Source organism: Propithecus coquereli, unplaced genomic scaffold (genome assembly GCF_000956105.1).
Source record: "Propithecus coquereli isolate 6110/MARCELLA unplaced genomic scaffold, Pcoq_1.0 Scaffold120, whole genome shotgun sequence".
NCBI lineage: Eukaryota > Metazoa > Chordata > Mammalia > Primates > Indriidae > Propithecus > Propithecus coquereli.
In genome coordinates this window covers 917,621-940,094 of record NW_012136081.1, presented here as the reverse complement: position 1 = coordinate 940,094, position 22,474 = coordinate 917,621, and the positions used below count along the sequence as shown (strand labels likewise).

General features: G+C 58.4%; 4 protein-coding genes across 5 annotated transcripts in view; 2 read left to right on the top strand and 2 right to left on the bottom strand.

Annotated features, from left to right (window-relative positions):
• CFL1 (cofilin 1 (non-muscle)) overlaps positions 1–2,285 on the bottom strand; it is a 3,562-nt gene extending 1,277 nt beyond the window's left edge. The window contains exons 1-2 of one of the 2 annotated variants that reach the window (XM_012665445.1): positions 2,093–2,285; positions 3–309 (exon numbers count right to left, since the gene is read on the bottom strand). In XM_012665445.1, coding sequence (XP_012520899.1) covers positions 3–309; positions 2,093–2,095 — 310 coding nt within the window. In that variant the 5' untranslated portion in view covers positions 2,096–2,285. The remainder of the gene's footprint in view (positions 1–2; positions 310–2,092) is intronic. The other variant, XM_012665444.1, reaches the window with a different exon arrangement.
• Positions 2,286–4,432: 2,147 nt separating this feature from the next.
• On the top strand, positions 4,433–10,112 carry MUS81 (MUS81 structure-specific endonuclease subunit). The gene is made up of 16 exons (XM_012665443.1): positions 4,433–4,821; positions 4,913–5,042; positions 5,274–5,359; positions 5,882–5,980; positions 6,146–6,214; positions 6,395–6,480; positions 7,042–7,182; positions 7,370–7,465; positions 7,565–7,686; positions 7,777–7,874; positions 8,432–8,548; positions 8,644–8,739; positions 8,921–9,049; positions 9,126–9,229; positions 9,733–9,816; positions 9,902–10,112. Exons 1-16 carry the CDS (start codon positions 4,687–4,689, stop codon positions 9,966–9,968), a joined length of 1,659 nt encoding a protein of 552 aa, XP_012520897.1. The 5' UTR covers positions 4,433–4,686; the 3' UTR covers positions 9,969–10,112.
• A 443-nt stretch (positions 10,113–10,555) lies between these two features.
• On the bottom strand, positions 10,556–16,401 carry EFEMP2 (EGF containing fibulin-like extracellular matrix protein 2). The gene is made up of 11 exons (XM_012665442.1): positions 16,184–16,401; positions 15,775–15,892; positions 15,497–15,545; positions 14,738–14,944; positions 14,104–14,226; positions 13,692–13,808; positions 13,429–13,548; positions 12,471–12,590; positions 12,256–12,382; positions 11,812–12,007; positions 10,556–11,005 (listed from the first exon to the last, which is right to left on the bottom strand). Exons 2-11 carry the CDS (start codon positions 15,883–15,885, stop codon positions 10,844–10,846), a joined length of 1,332 nt encoding a protein of 443 aa, XP_012520896.1. The 5' UTR covers positions 15,886–15,892; positions 16,184–16,401; the 3' UTR covers positions 10,556–10,843.
• A 3,945-nt stretch (positions 16,402–20,346) lies between these two features.
• The window catches only part of CTSW (cathepsin W), a 3,437-nt gene continuing 1,309 nt past the window's right edge, over positions 20,347–22,474 (top strand). The window contains exons 1-5 of the mRNA XM_012665441.1: positions 20,347–20,433; positions 20,699–20,783; positions 21,572–21,685; positions 22,076–22,230; positions 22,325–22,421. Coding sequence (XP_012520895.1) covers positions 20,347–20,433; positions 20,699–20,783; positions 21,572–21,685; positions 22,076–22,230; positions 22,325–22,421 — 538 coding nt within the window. The remainder of the gene's footprint in view (positions 20,434–20,698; positions 20,784–21,571; positions 21,686–22,075; positions 22,231–22,324; positions 22,422–22,474) is intronic.

Here is a 22,474-nt window from a genome sequence, read left to right as displayed (position 1 = left end):
CCAAAAGATAAACACCAGGTCTTCCTTCTTACTCTCCTTGGTCTCATAGGTTGCATCATAGAGGGCATAGCGGCAGTCCTTGTCTGGAAGCATCTTGACAAAGGTGGCGTAGGGATCGTCGACAGTCTGGCCCACATCACCTACCAGGATCTCCTTGCCCTCCTCCAAGATGATGTTCTTTTTGTCCTCACTCAGGCAGAAGAGCACTGCCTTCTTGCGCTTCTTCACCTCCTCTGGCGTTGAAGACTTGCGCACCTTCATGTCATTGAACACCTTGATGACGCCATCGGAGACAGCCACACCAGAGGCCTGGGGGATAAGCCACACACTCCTCATAAGGAAAAGGATAATTTGCTTTCTCAGGAGATCTCAGTGTGGATGCCAAGAAGTACAGCCCCCAGCCTCATGTTCCAAGAATCACTAATCCCCTTCCTAAGGCAAGTCACTATTTTCCTACCCAAACCACTGTCAAAGAACCGGATGGGACAACCCCAGAATGACAGCTATGACCTCTGATAACTTAGTTCAAACATCTTCTTTCCCTCATTTTACAGGCTTGAAATTGAAAACTTGTGAAGCTACGGACTCATTCACTACTCACAGTATTCAATCTCAGCCTTTGGATAAACATGCGGACTTGGAGCTTCACAGATATGAGAGGACCCAGGACCCTCCAATACTAGATGGGACGTCAACATGCTCAACAGTTGCAGCAAGTTCATCAGAACTGTTCAATGCCGTTTTCACACAGACGACCCTCTTCCCTGCTGGGGTCTTTCCCATCAAAACCATCAGTTAGGACCCTGCCCAGCAACTCCCTATCTTCCCGGAACGGGGAGGGGGGACGCCAAAGGTCGCTGATAGAAATCAACAGGCCAAACTCTAGTGCCCAGGATCCGCGGGAGCTCTTTAAACTTTTACTCTGCAATGTGGGGACGCCCTAGCCAGGAGAGGGAACGACTGTCCACGGTGAAATCTCCACCCCCCCAAACCCCCGGAACTGCAGAGGAAGCCGGCCACGTGACTCCGCCGCTTCCGGAGTGGGCGGGGAAAGGTCGGCTAGACCCGACCCCCTCCCCAAGAGAGACACTCATACCCCAAAGTCAGCAGCATACCCAGAGCCTCGACCCCCAGGGATCGCATTTACTGGCAGGCCTACCAGCTCCGTCCGCTGCGAGTCGGAGCCTGGGCAAGTTATACCACCTTCGGTTTTCGCAGCCCTCGGGCCGAACACATGGGGCGGGGTGGTTTCCGGGCGGCGCCCGCCTGGGTCACTTCCCTAAACTCGGCTCCACCCTCAGGCCCCATCCGGGAAGGCCCCGCTTGTCCAGGGCTTCGGCCCGGCGGCCGGGCCTGAGCGTGTGCGCACGCGCCAGCCGACAACGCCGTTCCAGCCCTCGCCCTTTATGCAGGCGAGAACCTAGCTCGCTTTGTGGGCTCGCTCGCTCCCGAGCAGGGCCGCGGCCTCTGCGGTGTCCGCTCCAAGCATTAAAGTGCAAGCCCCTGATCGGAGATACCATCGCCTCAACCAGGTCTCCGTTGTCCCAGCATCCCCGCTGTCCGCGTCAACCCCCGCCCTCCCGAGCGCAGGCATCCCTGCCACCTGCTCTCGAGACAGGCCTGCCTGCCGAGGGAGGGTGACGCGGAGACAGGAACAGCCTTTGGGTGGGGCGCGCGCGCCGAGACCTCTCGCGCGCTTTTCTCGCCGCCCCCGGGCCGGGCTTCGCACGCCGCGTGCTCTAGTCGGGCGCGCGCTCCCGTGAAACAACGCGCGACGCCGGCTACTCAGCGAGGAGCGCGCGAGTGCGCGCCCGGACCCCTCCCCCAACGGCCGGTGTCCGCGCGGGCGCACCAGCGGAGTGGGGGAGGGGAAGGGAGTCCAGGGGGCGCGCGAGCGACGTCCAAGCCAGCCCTCCCCGGCACCCACGGGCGCGCACGCGCATCCCAGCGCCGCCCGCCGCTCAGTGCGGTACCCTCATCCTGCCCGGGGCGCTGGGGGAGGGGGGAACCGACGTCGCTACCCCGTTGCCTCCCGCGCGCAGGCGACCGACCCGCAGTCGCTTCCTCTCAGGCACCGCGGCCTGCCGCTCACCATGTTTCCGGAAGCAAAAGGGTGATGGCAAAGAGAGCGAGAGAAGACGAGAGCCGCTGCAGCTGCTGCCGGGACCCGACTGAACGCGGCCTCTCCCGGCCCCTTCCGTTTAGTATGAGCCGCACAATGAGGGGCGGGGCGGGCTTCCGGCGCTTCCCCCGCAGGCCGACGGGAAATGAAGTCCGAGGGTCCTGCGCCGGCCGTGGGCTCGCTTCTCGTCAGCCTGCCTCTCGGCTCCGCAGTGCATGCGGGGAGATGTAGGCCGCGGCGGCTGGGAGGACGGGGCTTGAACACGGAGAGCGAGCCTATTGGGCCAAATTCCCAGGAAACGCTCTGAGCTGAGCAATGGGGCCGCGGCACTCGGTAAAATGACCTGAGAACGATGCTCGACTAAGCAGCTCCTTATCCAGGAGCAAAATGGTTTTCCTAAGACCCATCTGGTACTTTCTAGATCCCTTGGGCAGAAACTTTTGACTATGGTTAGGATTTTGCTCTTCTGAAATGCGGTCCTAAAGCATGGAGAATCGCCAAGTATAAAGGCGTCTTCAATCCAACAGTGAGTACTCTCCATGTGCAAAGCCACTCTTGTCTCCTGAGAAAAGGTCATATGTAACATCGGTAAAATAAGACTAGGAGGAAAAGGCACAGGGCAAAGGCCACAGGGAAATCTTTAAAAGGAGAGCTTTGTTCTTGTTTAAAGATGTTTGGCAAATTCATGAGGCTATAAAGAGGAAGACCAGGGGTTTGTGCGTTCAATTCAAGCTTCTTTATGTGCCTTTTACCACGCAGTGAGAAGAAAGATTAGATATTCAGCCAGACTTGGACCCAGTTCTCGAGTTGATAGCCAGGTATATGGTTATTCTAAAACCCGCAAAAATTGAGATACAGGCTATGTGAGAGCATAAGCCTTAAAAAAAGAAACGAGGGTGGGAGATTTCCTTGGCCTTGAACAATGACCGTAGCCTCACACTCTGCAGGAAGGGAAGACACAGTCGCAAACAAGTCAGAGGCAAATCCAAAAACGGAACTGGAGACCTTGAACCCATAAGCAGAATAAAGGGTGTAAACGGAGAGCGACGCCCCGGAGTGTGGTACCTCGCAGAGCATGCCGGGGGTTGTAGTCCAGGACATCCCGTCGCACCGCCCACTACCGAGCTCCTGGTTGCTCCAGGTGGAGCTGTAGCTCGACCCCCGCCTCCCCCAAGCACCCTGCATGAAGAGGAAGCTAGCTCCACCTTTTTCAAGCCTTAGAGTTTCCAAGAGCAACGAGGAGGGGGAGGGGAGGCTTCGCAGTTACCCTGGAGATGCGCTCCCGCCCGCCCCCAGCCGCGGGATGCCCTAGATGTCCTTATTAGGACAAGAGACTGGAGGGGGCGGGGCCAGCCCGGATGCTGGCTTCAGGCGCCTTATAAGGCTGCGTCGGGCGGGAGGCGGGAGTCCTGAGCCGGCTGGGTATGCTGCACCACGATCTAGGCGGAGTCCGAAGGGGCGGGCTTGGAGCTCCGGCGCCTGTCTCTCCCCTGCTCGCAGGCCTGAGACCTGCACCTCGCGACTTCCGGCCGACAGCTGGAGACCGGGCGCGGCTCCAACCTCTGGCGAGACCCCTGTGCCCAACTCAGCTATACTTGTCCCCCAACCTGGGATACCTTTGCAGGGTTTCCATTTCCAACCTCCCTGAGGGTCTCCCGCTTCAACTGAACCACAAAAATGACGAGTTTTCCCCTTCTACCTCTATCTGGCCTTCTTACCCTCAACCTGCTCCCCCCGGACCCAACCAGGTGCCCATCTCAGGCCTCCCCACCTGCCAGGATGCTCAGCACCTATTACTGGCTGTCCATCCTTCTACTTGTCTCCCTCCCTGCCCCCGTCCTATTTTGAGCCTTCTCTGCACATTCTGGACTTCGCTCCCCCGACCCCAGCCCATACACACAGCATTGTGTCCCGGAGCTCGGAGTCACCGTTTTCCTCCAAGGGTCCTTAAACTTCTCCTGCCTTACCTTTGTTTCCTCATTCCCTACCCCTTTCTGGATGTCCCTCCCGCAAATATGCTTGCACTCGCTTGTCCCCCGGCCCCACTTCTGGACTGTTCTCAAGCCCAGGATCTGTCTCCAGCCTCCTCTGCAAGGATGAGGCTGAAACCGACAGTCATAGAGACATTAGAGCAGCCAAGTTCAGGTACTCCGTTAAGCGCCGACCCCAGCCAGCCCTCCCAGTCATAGGGGGCGCTGTCCGCTTTCTTCTAGCCTGTACAAAGATGACCCCGCTCTCGAATCTGGAGTGAGAGGAAGGGGCGGGCCAAGGCTCCCGGGGCCTGGGTGGAGCTCGTCCGAAATGCTGGTCTTGGTCAGAGGAGGTGCTGAGACGGAAGATCGGCGGAGACAACGCTCTGTTCCAACCACTTAGAGTAGTGCAGGAGCAGGGGAGGACGACAGGGGCCTAATCTAGTTAGTGTCCCTTGTGGGACCACGTGTTTGGAGAGGTCCTGCCCTCACCCTCGCTCTCTCCCCGCAGCCAGGTGTTTAAGCCCAGACTTTACAACTGTCAGCGTCCCAGTTCAGCAGGTGTGGGGCGTCAGAGGATCCGCTCTAGGGCTCATGGCGGCACCGGTCCGCCTGGGCCGGAAACGCCCCCTGCCCGTTTGCCCCAACCCTCTTTTCGTACGCTGGCTGACCGAGTGGCGGGACGAGGCAGCCAGCAGAGGGCGCCGCACGCGCTTCGTATTTCAGAAGGTGGGTCCCAGTTGGGTAGGTGGGCACGGATGCTGGCCAAGTCTGACCTATTCCGACCAGGTACTCTACTCCCTACCCTCTACCCCGCCAGGCGCTGCGCTCCCTCCGGCGGTACCCGCTGCCCCTGCGCAGCGGGAAGGAAGCTAAGATCCTGCAGCATTTTGGAGTCGAGCTGTGCCGGATGTTGGACGAGCGGCTGCAGCAGCACCAAGCATCGGGCGGTGAGGGCTTCGGGCAGGGGTCGGTGATCTCCTGCCTTCCCCTGGTGCAGTCTCCTTACCCACTTTCGACACCTTGGCTTCAAGCTCCCCACTCCTGTTCAAGTTGCCGTTTGACCTCGGGCTAGTGGCCGGCGCTCTCCAAGCTTCGCCATTCTCACGTCTTACTTGAGCAGGCTGCAGCCCAGACCCTTGTGGCTGTTGTGCGTGGTTGATTCTCTTATGCTTCCATAGGTGACCGTGTTCTGGACCCACCACCTGGAGAGACATGTCCAGCCCAGGAAGAGCCACCTGCCGAAGTCCAGGATTCTTCCGTGCCAGTGAGGAGGGGGAAAGGGGATTGGAAGGCAAAATGGCAGTGCCAAGAGTATGAGTTCCTGACTTGGGGGATTTAGCAAGCCTGGGTCCAAATCTCACCATCGATGCCTAACCTTGGGCAAATGGTTTATTCTTTCTTGAGACTTAGGATTTTAATCTGTAAATGGGGATATTGATAACAGCTGGTAAAAGAATCTAAGCTACTTAGGGGGCCCAGCCCAGTGTATATTGTCGGGTTGCTGTTAGTGAGTTTTTCTGTCTAACCACTCTTGTCCTGCAGTAGACAGTAGAATGGGCTACTTGGATACCCCTACCCCCTACCCCTTCCTCGCAGCTGTCCCCTGTCTCATCCAGATTTGCAAGGATCATCCCATCACCTGGCTCATTTTACAGATAAGGAAATTGAGATGCAACTGAGTGACTTGCCCAGAGCCATGCAGCGTGCTGAAACCTCAGCCCTGCCAGGGATTCATCTGAGGATGACTGTCTGGCTTTCGTGTTCACAGACCCTCTGTACCTTTCAGGTTCCTGCTCAGCCCAAAGCGGGAAGCTCTGGTAGCTACTGGCCAGCTCGGCACTCAGGAGCCCGAGCGGTACTGTTGCTGCTCTACCAGGAGCACCTGGTGAGTGTTCAGCTGTCTGGGAGGCAGGAACCCAGGCAGTGGGGTGGGAAACTCCCAATGGAGCCTGTTCCAGGGAAGGCAGGCAGAGATAATTCCAGCCACTTGGGCAGGGCAAGGAAGGACCCTGGTACTGAATTTATCCTGTCTTTTCTGCTTCGGTTTCAGAATCCAAGTGGCCACAACTTCTTAACCAAGGAGGAGCTACTGCAGAGGTGTGATCAGAAGGCCCCCAGGGTGAGCATAGAGGTGGGGGAGGACAGGCCCCAGTGGCTCTGGAACCCACTGGAGACTTCCCTTGGCAATAGGCAGTGGCAGGGGGGCCCTGGCCTGTGGATGGCTTGTGGCCCAAAGCACTGGGAACATGGACTTGGGGTACAGCAGGGGCTCTCTGAGGGTCTCCTCCCCTGTTGGCAGGTAGTCCCTGGGAGTACTCAACCCTGGCCAGCCCTCCGCTCCCTCCTCCAGAGGAACTTGGTCCTCAGGACACACCGGCCAGCCAGGTGGGGCCAACTGCAGGGGACACAGGAGGTAGGGATGGGGGAATATGCATGACATTCTTAGTGGAACCCTGCAGTTACCCAACCATTCCCAGACCTGATGGTGTTGAGGTTGGGGAAGGTAGGCCTTCCCCAGGAGCCCACACTGCTGGAGTACCAGGAGTGTGTGAGACTGAGGCAGCGGGTGGGAGGGAGGAGGTGGTGTCATGGTCATCGGAGGAGCAGAGAGCCTTTGTTGAGGAGACAGCATTTGACACATCTTAGGATTTGGCAGGTAGAGACGCAAGGACGGAATTCCAGGGAGGAGGGAACAGCTGAGCGAAGACAGAAGAAAGGAAAGTTTGTCTGAGACACGTTTATGGCAGACCTGATTAATGGCTTGCGGCAGGTCTGAGGAAGCTGATCTAAAAGCCATAGAAGACAGGGAAGAGAGGAGAGCCAGTGGCCTCACTTGTGCAGGGTTGCCAAGTGGGCAGTGAGGCCAGCACTGCTGGGGGCAGGCAGGACAGCCTGCCGGGTGTGAGTGAAGAAGGGAGAGCTGTGTTTGTCCTTTCCACCTCCCAGGTACTCGCTGACCCTGGAGGGTCTGGAGCTGGCACAGAAGTTGGCCGAGTCAGAAGGCCTGAGCTTGCTGAATGTGGGCACCGGGCCCGAGGAGCGCCATGGGGAGGAACCAGCAGTGCCAGAAGCAGCCTCTGCTCAGCTGTGAGGAGGGGCAGGAGCAGGGGCTGAATGGGGGCAGGAGGGGTCCGGGAAGTGAGGCCAGCACCTGCCCCTGTCTCCATCACTTACAGCTGAGCTGTGGCTGCTCCCTCTTCTGTGGGTTGTAGGGAGAACTGCCCTGGCACTGGGGGTTCTGGCCTCAAACACACCAACCCCCCCCCACCCCCAGTGGTGCCAGTGAAGAGGAGTTCCAGGAGCCACCACTGGAGCTGGGGCCTGGAGAGTACAGGGTGCTGTTGTGTGTGGACATCGGAGAGACTAGGGGGTGAGTGAGGTGGGGTGAAACGAGAGAGACAACCACAGGATGCTGGGTGGGGTGGGTGCCAGCCTTCCCTGACCTAAACCTCCCTCCTTGCAACTCCAGGGCCGGGCACAGGCCAGAGCTGCTCCGAGAACTACAGCGCCTGCATGTGACCCACACGGTACGCAAGCTGCATGTTGGGGACTTCGTGTGGGTGGCACAGGAGACCAGGCCCAGAAACCCAGGTAAAGGGCTGTGGATGGGCAGGCATCAGAGGAAGGGCTTGGCGAGTGGAGGGACACAAGCCAATGGAATCCTTCTTGGCTTCTCGGCAGCGAGACCTGGGGAGTTAGTCCTGAACCATGTAGTGGAGCGCAAGCGGCTGGACGACCTGTGCAGCAGCATCATTGATGGCCGATTCCGGGAGCAGAAGGTTCCTTTGCTGGCCTTGCTATGCTTTCTGCTCATTGCGTGCTCTAAGGTCCCCTTCTCAGCCCAGGGAATCCAGGGACATCTCTGGTGGCCTCCTCAAGGCACAGCCCCCAGGAACTCCAGCCATACCCCGACTAGAGCTGGCCTGGGCATCCTCAGGATGAGACCCCTGCAGACCCATCCAGGCACACAGTAGGACACAGGGCATCTGGATTGGGCTCGGGAGCATATTAAAGACCCCTTGGGTCCCACCGCCTGCAGTCTTGGATAGACAAGGCCCAAATCTCCAGGAGTGGAAATGCAGAGGCTATACCTTGACACTGGCTGCTGGGCTGACCTCCAGTCATAGGGACCACATACAGGCCCAGGGAGGCTGGAAGGACGGGCAGCGTCCAGAGATGGTATCAGCTTGAGCAGAGGTGCGGAGGCCTCTCTGAGAGGATAGAGAGGCTAGGGAGGAAGAGGAGGCTAGTTCATGAGACTAGAGTCACATTACAGTTTCAAATGTGGTGTGATTGATGGCCCATGCATCCCTGCGCACTCTGTCCCCTTCCCCAGTTCCGGCTAAAGCGCTGTGGCCTGGAGCGCCGGATATACCTGGTAGAGGAGCAAGGCTCCGTCCACAACCTCAGCCTTCCCGAAAGCACGCTGCTGCAAGCTGTCACCAACACTCAGGTGAGCTGGGAGGACAGGACCAGGCTGGCAGGGGCCCCTGTGGTCTGTGGCCCAGGCCAGGAGCCACCCGCCCTCTCTTGGGTCCTCTTCCCCAGGTCATCGATGGCTTCTTTGTGAAGCGCACAGCGGACATTAAGGAGTCAGCTGCCTACTTGGCCCTCTTGACACGGGGCCTGCAGAGACTCTACCAGGTGAGCAGATGCCCCTGTCCGGCACTGGTCCCTTGCCTGGGCCCCATGCTTCCCTAAGGGAGGCAAGGTGGGTGAGATTCCCATTTCTCAGACTGGTCCACTGAGACCTAGGACTGGGCAAGGACTGGCTGGAGGTGGTCCGTTAGAGCTCCAGCCTGGTCTCAGTCCCTTCTTCTCTCAGGGACACACTCTACGCAGCCGCCCCTGGGGAATCCCAGGGGACCCTGAATCAGGGGCTGGGCCCTCCCCAAACCCTCTCTGCTCACTCCTCACCTTCAGTGACTTCAACGCAGGAGCCATGAAGAACAAGGTACTATTTCCGCTCAGCTTCTTCTTACATGTCCGGGCCGCAGACCTCCCATGATAGAGCCCTTCCCCAACCCCAGGCCCAGTCAGTGCGAGAGGTGTTTGCCCGGCAGCTGATGCAGGTGCGCGGAGTAAGTGGGGAGAAGGCAGCAGCCCTGGTGGATCGATACAGCACCCCTGCCAGGTAGGCCCCCAGAGGGACCCTTAGGGGTCCTCAGCCCCTGCCCTCCCTGCATGAAATTCAGCTTGACTAATGCAGGGACCTGGCTCTGTATGGGCTGTGCAGACCCAGAGATGGAAATATCTGGCTGGACCCCGGGGGGCTCATGGAGGTCAAGTGGAGAGGAAGACAGCCAGCCAGGACCAGACAGTATCCCAGACACTGGGGGAGGCTACAGGAGGGAGGGAGATGTTCCACCTGCTGGAACAGAGAGCAGAGAAGGATTGCTGGAGGAGGGGGCTGGGCCAGGAAGACTGAGGGGAACTCTTAGAGCCTTGGCTAGTTTTGCCCCAGTGTTGCCATGGGGAGAGCAGGTGGGATGCAGCAGGGCCTTGCATGCCAGGCTCAGGAAGTGCGGCAGTGTCCTGACTCACTACCCCATGCTGGCCCAGAGCCACTCAGAGTGGGCCAGCAGTCAGCCATTGTCAAGCCATAGAAACTCAAATGCCCCAATGTCCCACCCCCAGCCTCCTGGCCGCCTATGATGCCTGTGTCAGCCCCAAGGAACAGGAGACACTGCTGAGCACCATCAAGTGTGGGCGGCTGCAGAGGTGAGGGCAAGAGGCAGACCTGGAGGGGGAGGGAGTGGCAGGGGCCAAGGCTGCCCAGGTCCTGACCCGCTCTCTTTTCCTGCAGAAATCTGGGGCCCGCTCTGAGCAGGACCTTGGCCCAGCTCTACTGCAGCCGGAGCCCCCTGACCTGAGCTTATGCCACGAGACAGACCCCAACCCCATCTGTCCCCCCACTCCCCAGGCTAGCCAGCTTTTAACCGGGATGTTTTGGGCTACAATAAAAACCTAGGTGTTTGCAGCCTTACGTGTTGTGGAGGCTACGCCAGGCCCCAGGGGCCTTATAAAATACGCAGGAACTAGGGAAACCATCTGGTCCAGTGGTTTTTAAACCAAGCTCCTGAGGACCTGGGGTTCCCTGGTCAGGGAGATGGAATCAGTGGGTCATTACAACTTTGAATCTACTTTGTGTAATCAGATAGTTCCTGATGAAATACAATTTCGTTTGATAAGGGATTCTGTACCTTGGGAAAGAAAAGCTTGAACACCACCAACAGTCCAGTTGCCTCACTTTATAGATTGGCCCAGAGAGCTACGGAGGCTTGTCCAGATGTATAGTTTGAGGCAGAGCTAGGACTGGAATCTGGAACCTACGACTTCCTGGTGCTATCCAGAGTGGGGCTCTCAGGACCTCTACAAACCAGCCAAGTCCAAATCTCTGGGCTGGGCCTGGAGTCCACATGCCTTGTAACCTCCTCCCCTCTCAGGGTGGTCCTGAAGCCTGTGGTCCAAAGGTCCCAGCTCCCATCAGTGGGGCCCCGGGTCCTAAGCACAGAGCTCCCCTTTAGGATTTGGTCTGCCTCCCATGGGCCCAACCCCTTGCCCAGTCTGAGGCTCACTGCAGTGTGACCCGCCCTCCTCGGCCACCAGCACTCCTTCTTTCTCCCTTTATTGCCTTTCTCTCTGTCCTTCACAATAACAGCTTCCCTTTTAGCAGATCACAGTCATCCCTGAGCCCCAGGCTTCTCGGCTATAGGGGGCTGTGGGGAGGGTGACCCCTTCCCCCTCCTCAGAAGGTGTAGGCCCCCACGAAGACGGTGAGTCTCAGTACAGAGCTGGCCCGGTAGCTCATGAGGGAGTTCATGGTGACCATCTCCAGATCTAGCACGTACTCCCGGGGACCCGTCACTGGCCGGGCGAGGACCAGCATGGCGCTGACATTGTTGATTTGCTGCAGGACACAGTGGGTGGGGGGACACGTAGATTGTGTCAGCCTGGGGACTACCCTAGCATCACTTTCTGCCCAATGGCCAACAGGTGGACAGACAGTCCTGGCCAGACTATGACCTTGGGCTCTCATCCAGCTCTTTGACACCCTTGACATCTCTCCTCCCCTCCTGCACCCAGGCTCCTGCCGTTGGGGATCTCCTGCTGGTGCTCTTTCCACCCTTTGCAGCTAGTTCTGTCTAACCAGAGTAACTGATGATTCAAGGCCAGGTGTGACATTTGGAAGTGGTACGGCCTTTGACATGGAGAGGGCAGACTGCATTCAAAGAATTCAGTCAAAAAGAAAGCAAGCAATGATAACCAGACAAACCCCTTCCCATGTTGAATACAGCACAAGGACTGCGGGTTTGCACTCTTAGGTGTGTGCCACACCTGGACCCCTCCCACCTTACAGCTGTACCAGCAGACAGCTGGATTCTCTGACCCCAGGCCCCTGCACAAGCTTCTCATACTATTCCCTTTTTTTGTGGGCGAAGAAACTAAGGTCAGAGAGGGGAAACCAGTACCAGGACCCAAACCCCAGGTCCAAGTGCCTTGTTAGACTTGCATTTAACAAGGAATTTAACCTGTCCTTCATACCATGGGAACTTGGCACACTCCTATCCTCCTACAGAGATCCTGGCTCCAGGGGTGGAGCTTTGAGAAAAGAGGCGGGCCATGGTGGCACAGCCCAGTCTCCCCCTAGAGGCTTCCTGGAATTCAATTTTAGATTATGCAGGTCAGTTGAGGGGTGGAGGTAGAAAGCCTTACCCTAATGTAGAAGTCCCCCTGTGAGTTTCCAGCACGGATCTGAAAGGCATTGTAGGCGCCAGGGTAGACGGAGGTCGCCTGGATCTGGAACACGTCAGCGGGCACACTCCGCTCCGAGGTGATGGTCATGTAGCGGTGCACAATGGACGAAGGCTGCTCTCGACACAGGGGGTTGGAGGCCGGACAGAGGCAGCGGCTAGAGACCCCGAGATGGGGGACAGGAATGAGGTCCTTGCCCATCCCCTAAATCTCATCTACCCCAAAGGGAGGAATCCCAAAGGGATCTTCCCACTCCTGCTATAACAGTTTGTGCAGTTCGGTAAAGAAGGACAATAACTTCCATTTAACCTTCAGGGGCACTGGCCAGTCCCAATAGACACAGTTTGCCCCAGAGTCCTCTGGAAGTTGTAGTTCCTTTGGGGGCCTGGCATCGAGTCAACTCACTTGTCCGACACCTGGACATAGGGCTCCACACAGCGGTTGGTGTCCACGCAGCGGTAGCCCCCATGGAAGTTGACGCAGGTTTGGGCCTCGGAGCACTGGTGCGCGCCTGACTCACACTCGTCGATGTCTGTGCCAGGGGAGAGAGGCTGGAATCGGGGGCGTCAGGCCGCCAGCCCCTGACACCATCCCACCCGACCCATGCCCGAAACCTGTACCTTGGCAGAGGCGTGTGGCCAGCAGCTGGTAGCCCTGTGGGCACTGGCAGGAGAAGCGGCCTGGCTCGTTGACGCAGCGGTACTGGCAGAGATAGCTGGAATAGCTGCACTCGTCAATGTCTGAGAAAGAGCGGGCATGAGCACCCTGGGCCAAGGGCAGTCCTCACAATTCAGTCCCACGTTAGGCTGAATGTAGCAGGGGACAGGGCTCAAAGAAAGACAGCCCCAGTGCACAGACCTCTGCTCCAAGACTGGAAGAAAATACTAAATAAAAGCCCTGGGAATTTAGAGTCTTGGGTGTGAATCCTACTGGCTGATCTTGGGGAACCTCATTTCCCCTATCAGTGAAGTGAGTGGGTTAGATGAGTCTCGAGGGCCCAGCCTGTTCTAATTTCCAATAATTTGCCCAATTCCTGCAACCCACAATCAGCCCAAGCACCCAGCTGACTGAGCTACCCAGGCAGGAGACTTTTTTCTGCTCTTGTAACCCTCATGCTGCCAGGAACCAATGAGGCCTTATTCTGCAGCAAGCTGCACAGGGTGGATTCTCCATAAATGCTAGGCCACTTCAAAGCGCTGCTGTTTGAGACCCAATGAAACCCATCTATTACATCGACTCAATCCTCACAACCCATTTACAAAAGAAACAGAAGAGTGGCTTGCTCTAGTGCCAGGTTTGAATGTAGGTTAGCCCAACTCTCTGGAAGAGTGGCACCCACATCCTTCTCAGTCTCCCCAGTGAGCTTCAGTAGGGATCTAATTGATTCCCTCGGTGCCTTCCCCACCAGGCTGCGGTGCCCTACAACCAGCCCTGGGCAAAGCACCCAGGGGTAGGTGGGTGCAGAACACATGGGACGTGGAGGCATCAAATGGAGGACTGAGTGGCAGGGACACAGCAGGATGGATGCAGGGCCTGGGTGACCGATGGAGGAGCACACAGCAGGGGTGGAGCTCTCACCGCTGCAGGAGAAGCCATCGCGGTGCAGCTCATAGCCCTGGTGGCAGCGACACAGGAAGGTCCCATAGGAGTTGAAGCAGCGCTGCTCACATGGGGCCCCCATGTCACACTCGTTCACATCTGGGGGGGCCGGAAAAACAGGAGGGGTGAAAGCAGAGGAGCAGCCCAGAGCCCCCACTCCATCTCAGCTGGTCAGGAAAGGAGCTCCCCCACCCCACACCTCCCGGCCCAGGACCCAGGGGCCCGGCCTGGCCCAGCCTCACCCACACAGGAGCGGTTGTTGGGCCCCAGCTGGAAGCCTGGCTCGCACTGGCAGCGAAAGGAGCCGGGCAGGTTCACGCAGCGGTGCTGGCAGTAGCGGTAGCGGCACTCGTCTATGTCTGGTATAGGGGCAGGGAAAGGAGAGCAGTGGGCAGAAGCCACGTGGGCCTAAGCCGGCTGGGACTCGAGGCCTCACCACCCATAGTCCTGTGTGTGCCCAGGGAGCTAGACGGGGCCAGGTCAGCCGGGACACCCCCTAAACACATCCCTGTAGAGTCCTCTGTGTCTGATGACAGAAGGGCTGAGGTGGCAGGGGACTGGAGTGAAGCCTGGGGGTGGGTTGGAAGGGGCGTTAGGGTGACAGCCAGCCAGGGGCACAGAGCAGGGACCACAGAGGCTGCTCCCTGGACTCACCCACACACTCGGGCCCGATCTTGCGGTAGCCATCAGGGCAGGTGCACTGGTAGGAGCCAGGCAAGTTATGGCAATCCTGGCTGGGGCGACAGTCATGCAGGGCCTGGGCACACTCGTCCACATCTGTGAGAGACACCACTCAGCCCCACATGGGATCCCAACAGCCACCCAACGTGACAGATGGATCCAGGACTTGGATTAGATCCTCTCGACAACACAAATAGCAGTTCAGCCTGGAGCCAACAGGAAAGGCACTGCTAACCTGTGACACCCCATGTCAGGGGGACACAGGAAGCAAGGCCCTGTCCACACACCCTCAGCAACACTGATTCAGGGACTTTTCCTCCAAGGCCTGTGGCTCCCAGAGGACATAGGCTGGGAGGTAGAGTTCTTGCTGTGTCTCCACAGCAACCAAGGGGAGGGTCCCAAGAGCTGGCTGGGGCAGTGGGACATGAGCTGGGACCACCTGTGGCAGGCCCCAAACAAAGTGGGGATCTGGATGAGGGTGTGTGTGTCACAGTGGCCATGAGAAGCCACAGGCAGCTTTTGAGCCTGGAAGGAACGTGAGGTTTGAGTTTTTAAGATGCCTGGAGAGAGGACTAGAAGCCTGGGCACCAGAGTGACCCCCACTCACCCACGCAACTCTCCTGATCGTTGGGCTCATAGCCTGGTGGACAGGGGTTGGGGTGTTGAGTGGGAGGCACTGGTGGTGGGGGCCCCTCGCCATGTAGGTCGTTGATGACGGCAGCTGAGCGGGGTAGGCACAAGTAGCCCCCGTAGTGGTTGATGCATTTCATTTCCCCCTTGCAGGCCTCAGGGATGGTCAGACACTCGTTGACATCTGCAGAGAGGGGCCTGCTGGGCACAGCCAGTCTCCTGGCCGGCCCTGGAAGGAGTGGGAGGCAGGAGCCCCACTCGGCCTTCTCTAAGCTGTGGGACCCAGGCAAAGCCTTCCCTCTCTGCTCAGCCAGCTAAGGGCCTGCCTGGGCTGGAGGTGAGGTGGTTGTTCTGACTGTGCCCTCATTCTCCTGTTTCCAAGGGGGTCTCTACCTCTCCCCAAAGCCCTGGCCCTAGCTCAGCCCGACCCTGCAGACACTGCCCTCCCCGGCTGTGATGGGAACAAAGAGCTGGGCAGGGGAAGGGTTCAGAGGTGTATGGGATCCAGCTCTTCTGGGGGTAGGGGCAGGCTTTCCTCGGTTTCTGGGAGAGGGAGGGGTCACCCCTAGTTGATCTGCCCCTAGAGAACCAGAGCTGGCCTCAGCTGAGCAAAGCAGGGCAGAGCACGGGCCACTGGGATCCTGGTGCAGCTCTTGATGATGGGATTGTCCTTGGGAAGCAGCACTCAATCCCTTCCCTGGCTCCTGGGGGTTGTTGGCCCCCCAGGCACACTCACCTCGGCAGTGCTGGCTGTCTGGGTCCCACTCATAGCCATCTGTGCATTCCTGGAAGGGAACCAGAGTGGCTAGTGGTCACCCTCAGGTCTCCTCCAACTAATCAGGCCAAGACCAGGGCTTGAGCCCTGCCACCCTCCCTGCCTGCTCCAAACAATGGCCCCCAGCTGCTCTACCAACCAGAGGAGGGGAGAATCTTCCCCAGTAGCAGCCACCCCAGGATCCTGGTCTCTCCGTCCCTGCCCATCCTGTCCCAGGCCAGTGGCCCCATCGTCCCCACCGTGTAGCTGTCCGGCTCCTCGGAATCCTGGGGAGACGCTGTCCCCAAGAGCAAGAGCAGCAGCGCCCAGAGCAGTAGAGACCCGGGGAGGCAGGAGGCGAAGGGGAGCATCCTGGGCCTGGGACGTGGTGGACGGGGGTCAGGGGCCTCTGCCACTGCACCCCCGATCCCTGTCCCAGGACCCAGAGCCCGGCCGCTCAGGAGCATGTTTGGGGCCCTGGAGCCTCCCAGGGCTGGAGGCCTACTCTTCTCCCAGACCCAGGTCCCAGGCCCACCCGCCCGGGGCCGCCCCGCCCCCGCCCGGTCCCCCAGCGGCGCAGGCCGAGGAGCTCAGGCCTCTGGGCTCTGCGCTGCCGCTGATTCGGCCGAGACTACGGCCCGCGCCCTCCCCTCAGGGACGGCCACTCACTTGGGCCTGCGACGGCCCTGCGGCCCGCGGCTCCGGAGGCTCAGCTGGCTCGGGCAGTGCCTGCGGGCAGACGGACCGGCGGACGGCACAGCTCCCTGGACGCGCGGCCCCAGGAAGCGCCCCCCGCCCGCCCGCCTGCCGCGGCGCGGCCCACCCCGGCGCCTCCGCCCGCCCTTCGGCGGATTCCTGAGCCCGCGCCAGGGGGAGGGACCCCGACCCCCCGCTTCTCCGCCCCCGGCCAGCCGCAGGCCCCCACCCGGTCCCCCGCGGCGCCGCTCGGAGCCGCCTCCCGGCTCCCGGCCATGGTCCCCCAGCGCTCTATCCTTGGGGCCGCTGACCTTGATGCCAGACCCCCAGACTCACCCGGGGGACCCCACACCCTAACCAAAAATGTCATCCTGCGCGCCTAGCCCCTACCTAATCTGCGCCCCCAGAATTCCAACCCGTGCACCCACACCTTAATCCCGGAGCCCCCAGACTCCCATTCTGCGCCTCTCAAGATTGCACTGGACACCTAGACCCCACCTAATCCTAGGGCCTCCAGGTCCTCACTCTACTCCCTCCAGAACTGTATTCTGTGCTCCCAGATCGTCACTCTAGACAGTCCCAAAACTTCACTCAGGGTCCCCAGACCCTCGCCCAGGAACGAGACGCTCCCAGGCGCAGAGCTGTCCATCTCTCTCCCTTCTGCCCTCCACCCCCAGGGCCGTCTTCCGCTAAGTGGTCCCTTCACGGCGGCACGGCCTCCCCCGCGCCCTCTATCCGCAAAGCACAACAGTCTGGGGCAGGGGTGGTAGTTCACTTTTGGCCCAAAATGAATGGAAGCCCCTGGGAAAGAGGGCAGAGCTGAACTCGGGCGCGCAGGACGCCAGGGTCCAGCGCCAGCGCCTCCCCGACCCTCTGCCTACCCACGTCCCCTACCCAGTTTCTGCCTCCGCCCCCAAGTGGAGGGCGTGTCTCTGGGGGCGGAGTCTGGACAGAGCAGGCTCCCAGGAAGGGGCGGGGCCTCGTTTCGCCCACGTCTCTGGGCGGGGCCAGACGGGAAGGGCTGCGTGTCCAGGGATCCCCCGCCTGGGACCAGACTGCGAGCGGGAATGGCCAGGCCCTTCTTTCCCCTTCCCATCCCTGCTTATTCCCACAGTCGCCCACAGCGTGGTCCCGAGGGAGTGTGCGGAGTAGGGGATGTGCTGGTGGGTCCCCAGGTGAGCCCTTGGGATTCAGGGTGAACTCCTGAGGGTCTCCTCCTCTCCGCTCCCCGGCACTCCCACCACCACCGTCCTTCCCAGCCGCTGGGGCCAAGAGTTAAAAAATAATACTCTTTAAAATCAAAAGGAAAGACAATAACAAGTGTTGGCGAGGATATGAAGAAATGGGAACCCTCATAAGATGGTGCAGTCACCTTGGAAAATGGTCTGGCAGTTGCTCAAAATGTTACCACGTGACCCAGCAATTTCACTTCTAGGTACATACCCAAGAGAATTGGAAACGTTTACACACACAGATCTGTACAGTGTTTATAGCAGTACTGTATATAACAGCCAAAATGAGAAACCACCAATGTCCATCAAGTGATGAATAAACAAAATGCAGTACATTCATGCAGTGGAATATTAGCCATAAAAAGGAAAGAAGGACTGATATATTCTAGAACATGGATGAATCTTGAAAATATTACACTAAGTGAAAGAAGCTAGACAGAAAAAGCCACACATTCCATTTATATGGAATACCCAGAATAGGCAAACCCCAGAGAGAAAGTAGGTTAACGGCTGCCAGGGGAAGTGGGAGTGGGGAGTGACCGCTAATGGGTATGGGATTTCTTTCGGGATGATGGAAATATTCTGAAATTAGTAGTGATAGTTGCACAACTATGCAAATATACTAAAAACCACTGAATTGTACACTTTTAAAGGGTGAATTTTATGGTATGTGAATTATAAATAAAGCTGTTATTTTTTTTAAATAATGAAAATAGCTCCTGATCATTAAGATCTAACTGTTCTAGGCACTGGCATGGGCCTCATGCAATCCTTCTGCCAAGGTGGGGAAAGGGTGCTGCTATCACCCCATTTCGCAGATGAGGGAGATCTAAGAGATTTGTCCCAGGTGCAACCAGAGTAGTGAGGGCAGGATTTGAATTCATGTCCTGCTGACTCCAAGACTCTCTGGGCTCTTTACCCCATATAAAGAGGGTTAAAGACCCACCAAATGAACCCCCACTCTGTGCCTGCCAGGGTGGTGGGTGCTCCAGTAAGTGTCATTCCACTCAAGCCCCACCACAAGAATTGTCATGGCCAATTAGAGATGAGGGACCGAGGCCCAGGGGGGAATGACTTAATGTACAGTTGATGACTCAAACTTGGACCTGAACCTCCATCTTTGCACTGTTAGGCCCAAGTGAGCCTGCCATTTGGATCTGCCTTCTCAGAACAGCTCTCCCAACCTCTGCGACCCCACAGACTTTCCCTGCCCCTACCTGCTCTGCCTTGGGTCCCTCTTAGAGCTTATCTTGCTCAATGTCTCTCTCCTACCAAGTAGTGACTTCCACCCCGGTATTGAGACCCCTGGGCCCACACAGTGCAGCCCTCACTGGGCACCAGCCAGGATCTGCAGCATGAGCAAGTGGATGAGTGAATGAATGAGCAAGTGGGGGGGATTTCATTCATTCATTCAACAAATATTTATTAAGTGGCCACTGTGGACCAGATGCTGTGCTAGGGGACATGACACTGATCAACACAGAGCAAAACATCCTGGCCTCATGGAGCTCCATTCATTCAAAGTAGGGAAGGAGAGGATCAAAGAGGAAGGCCACCCAGCCCACACCCTAAGTGCCTCCCCCTCTTGGCCTCCCACATCTCCACCACCACAACAGGTAGGTTGTATGCCACCCCCTTTTAGTGCCCACACTGGGACCTCCAGCTCTGAGGGATGACTTGGGGCTGTACTCACAGGTCATACACAGGACAAGACCAGCCTCAGGCCCATAACTGGGCTCCAGAACCACGGGGCCACACACCACTCTGGAGATGGCCTGAGCACTGCATTTTAACAAAGGCAGTGCCACTCTTCAAACAGAGGAGTCCCTTGGCTTCCCGCTGGGGGTGGGCAACAAAAAGGAGCCAAATGGAGGCTCACAACCTTGGGAAGAGTGATCATGAGATGAAGCAGTGAGCGTGTAAACGAATAAACCCCAGGATCAGAGCCCTCCTCTCTTCCCCTCCTCCTCCCACTCCAGTGGAGCCCTAGAAAGCCAGCTTTTCACACCTCTCTCTGGTCTCAGGCGCAGGTTTTCTGTCTGGGGACCCATCCAAGGCCCCAGCCCAAGGACCCACTTAGGACTGAGGCAGCAGTAATAGATGTTAACGCTGCCACCCAGCCCTTGACCTCATAGGCTTTGGCCTTGCTCTGTCTGCGACACCCACTCTGTCAGCTTTCTGCCTCCCCATCCCTAGGCTGGCAGGGATGAGGAACAGGAGGCAGTGTCCCCTGCCCCCTGCGTGTTCCTGTTTAAAACCTACGGCAATCAATTTTCAGTCAATAAACACCTGTGGAGCCTGCTTTGTGCCTGGCCCTGGCCTGGGCACTGAGGACGCAGGTGAATCAGACTCCTCTGGTATGGTTGGGAGGCAGGTGCCACGCGGGCGGGCACAGGTGCAGCAGGGCTGTGAGAGGTTGCACCAGAGGCTGGGGTGCAGGGAAGATTTCTTGAGGGAGGTGGCTGCTAAGCTGAGCTTCACAGGATGAGCAAGTGCGGTTCCCCAGAGGGCACTGACCACCCTCCATCCCACCTAGTCGTCAGGGGCCTGTGGCTCCTAAAGACCCTGGACTTCTCTGTAATGGCACTGATGTCTGTATATTGTCACTGTCCACTTCAGATCGATCTCCTCCTATCTATCCCTTAAGGACAGATTCATTTCCGTATCCTTAGAATTGCCCAGAACAGTATGGGCCTAGAGCCTCTGTTGAATAAAGACAAAGAAGTGGGGTGGGGAATAGGCAGGCAGGCAGGGGCGGGGGGATGAAAGCCTGAGGCAGCCCAAGTGCTCTAGGGGTCCCCCTCCTAAGCCTGGTTTCCCCTTCATAGTTTCTCCAGCTCCGCCCTCTCCCCCTCCAGCTTGATCTGCACAACTTCCTGCCTCCGGCACTAGGGCTGCACCACCATGACACGAACTGCTCCCCGCTCCTGCCTCCTGGCCCTGTTGGTGGCAGTCCTAGCCCAAGGCATCAGGGGCTCCCGTAGGGCCCAGGTAAGTGCTGTCAACCCGCCCCCAGATACCCTCACCCCTGCCAGTTCCATGGCTGGGGTCACCCCTCACAAACAGCTGCCTAGTCATTCCCATTTCTTAGAGGGACCAACTGAGGCTGGAGAGGTGGGTGACGTGCCCAAGCCCACATGGGGAGAGAGAGAAGGCCGACTCCCTAGCCCAGTCCTGGCATGGCTGGGAGCTAACTGGGGTCCCAGCAATGATTCCTCCATCCGCTGCCCGCTTTCCACCCTTGCTTCCTTGCCAGGACCCAGGTCCCTGGCCGCTGGAGCTGAAAGAGGTCTTCAAGTTGTTCCAGGTCCAGTTCAACCGGAGTTACTCGAACCCAGCAGGTATCATGGGGCACGTGCATCTCCAGTCTGACCCCCTCCCCTCATTCAATAGATGAAGAAGTTGAGGCCCAGGGTGGGGAATAGTTTTGGCCAAGGCCACTCAGCAGGACTGTGGCAGGGCTGGGGGTGTGCTCCCTGGTTTCCCAAATGCATGTGTTGGGACAGATCATTCTTTGCTAGGAACCTGGAGGGCAAGGAGCAGCTGTTGGGGGCCTGCCCTAGTCCTAGAGGGTCCCTTGGCCCCACAGCCGCTCCCCTGATTCCACACAGCAGGTGGGGGACCACCATCTAGTCATGTGTTTATTCAGCAAATACCCAAGATACCCATTTTGTCCCCAAGTTGGGGACTCCTTCTCTACCCCCATGAACTGCCAGCCCTGCATCTTCTCTTCTGCATGGGGCTGGCCTACATGCACCTTTTAGCCCAAGCTGCCTGTGTCCCATCCTCCCCACCTGTGGTCAGAGGTGTGAGGAGGCAGAGGTGGGCTGACAGGAAGCTGGTCTGCTGCCACCCACCATTTCTTTCCGAGTCACCCTGCCTCCAGATCCCCTGCTTGGCTTCCCTGCAGGGTGGGCCGAGATGTCCCACTGGCTGCCTCTGGGGAAAACCTAACTATTGGTCAGCTGCATAACCACTTCCTTGGCCTAGGTGTTTGTGTGGGGCCTTGTGGCTACGGAATGGAGCCCGCGCCCACCTGGGTGGGTGGGAGGGAGGATGTGCAGCCAGTGGCAATTTCCTGCCCCCAGGGGCCTGGGAGCTGGCCTAAGAGGACTCCCTCTTGGTCCAGAACATGCTCGCCGCCTGGACATCTTTGCCCACAACCTGGCCCAGGCTCAACGGCTGCAGGAGGAGGACTTGGGCACAGCTGAGTTTGGAGTGACTGCATTCAGTGACCTCACAGGTACCAGAGACCCTCCTGGCCTGTAGGGTGGGTGGGGAAGCAGAGTCTCCTGCAGGGATGCTGGCAGACAGGCCACGCAGACTTTCTACTTTCACTGCCCAGGGAGGGACCCTGAGAACCAGAGGCCTGGGTGCTTACCCCAAACAGCCAACTGCAGGGGCAGAAACACTGCAGACCTGTGTCCCAGCCCCGCTCAGGGGCCAAGGGCAGCACGCAGAGGGGATGCCCCACAGCAAGGGACTTGACCCCTCTTTAGGCCTCAGTATCCTTGCCTTGCTGCCTCCCAAGGTATTATAGGGACCCAAATAGGAGTGGATGGCTGGAGTGGGAGAGGCAGAATAGGAAGAAGGAGCCAAAACTGTGACCTTGGTGGCTCTGTCTGTCCCCCAGAGGAGGAGTTTGGCCAGATCTATGGGCATCAGAGGGCAACTGGAGAGGTGGCCAGCGTGGGCAGAAAGGTAGGATCTGAAGAGCAGGGGGAGCCAGTGCCCCTGACCTGTGACTGGCGGAAGGTGGCCAACGTCATCTCGCCCATCCAGAACCAGGTGCCTGCCCCAGCCCGGCCCAGTCCTGCCAAGTAGTGGGAGGAGGCGGCTATGGCCTGCACACCTTACCTGCCTCTACCCTCTTGCTCACTAGGAAAACTGCAACTGCTGCTGGGCCATGGCGGCAGCGGGCAACATCGAGGCCCTGTGGGGAATCACGTACAAAGCCCCTGTGGAAGTCTCTGTGCAGGGTAGGGCTGGGCAAGGACACACGTAGGATGCGGGGGGAATCACGTACAAAGCC

Excerpts from the sequence above, each read along its gene's own strand:
- MUS81 (XM_012665443.1), top strand. The coding sequence starts at position 4,687 with ATGGCGGCACCGGTCCGCCTGGGCCGGAAACGCCCCCTGCCCGTTTGC. Across the intron at positions 5,360-5,881 it reads TCCAGGATTCTTCCGTGCCA|GTTCCTGCTCAGCCCAAAGC; the intron begins GTGAGGAGGGGG and ends TGTACCTTTCAG. Across the intron at positions 6,215-6,394 it reads GTGATCAGAAGGCCCCCAGG|GTAGTCCCTGGGAGTACTCA; the intron begins GTGAGCATAGAG and ends CCCTGTTGGCAG.
- EFEMP2 (XM_012665442.1), bottom strand. The coding sequence starts at position 15,885 with ATGCTCCCCTTCGCCTCCTGCCTCCCCGGGTCTCTACTGCTCTGGGCG. Across the intron at positions 14,227-14,737 it reads CGATCAGGAGAGTTGCGTGG|ATGTGGACGAGTGTGCCCAG; the intron begins GTGAGTGGGGGT and ends TGTCTCTCACAG. Across the intron at positions 13,809-14,103 it reads GATCGGGCCCGAGTGTGTGG|ACATAGACGAGTGCCGCTAC; the intron begins GTGAGTCCAGGG and ends CCCCTATACCAG.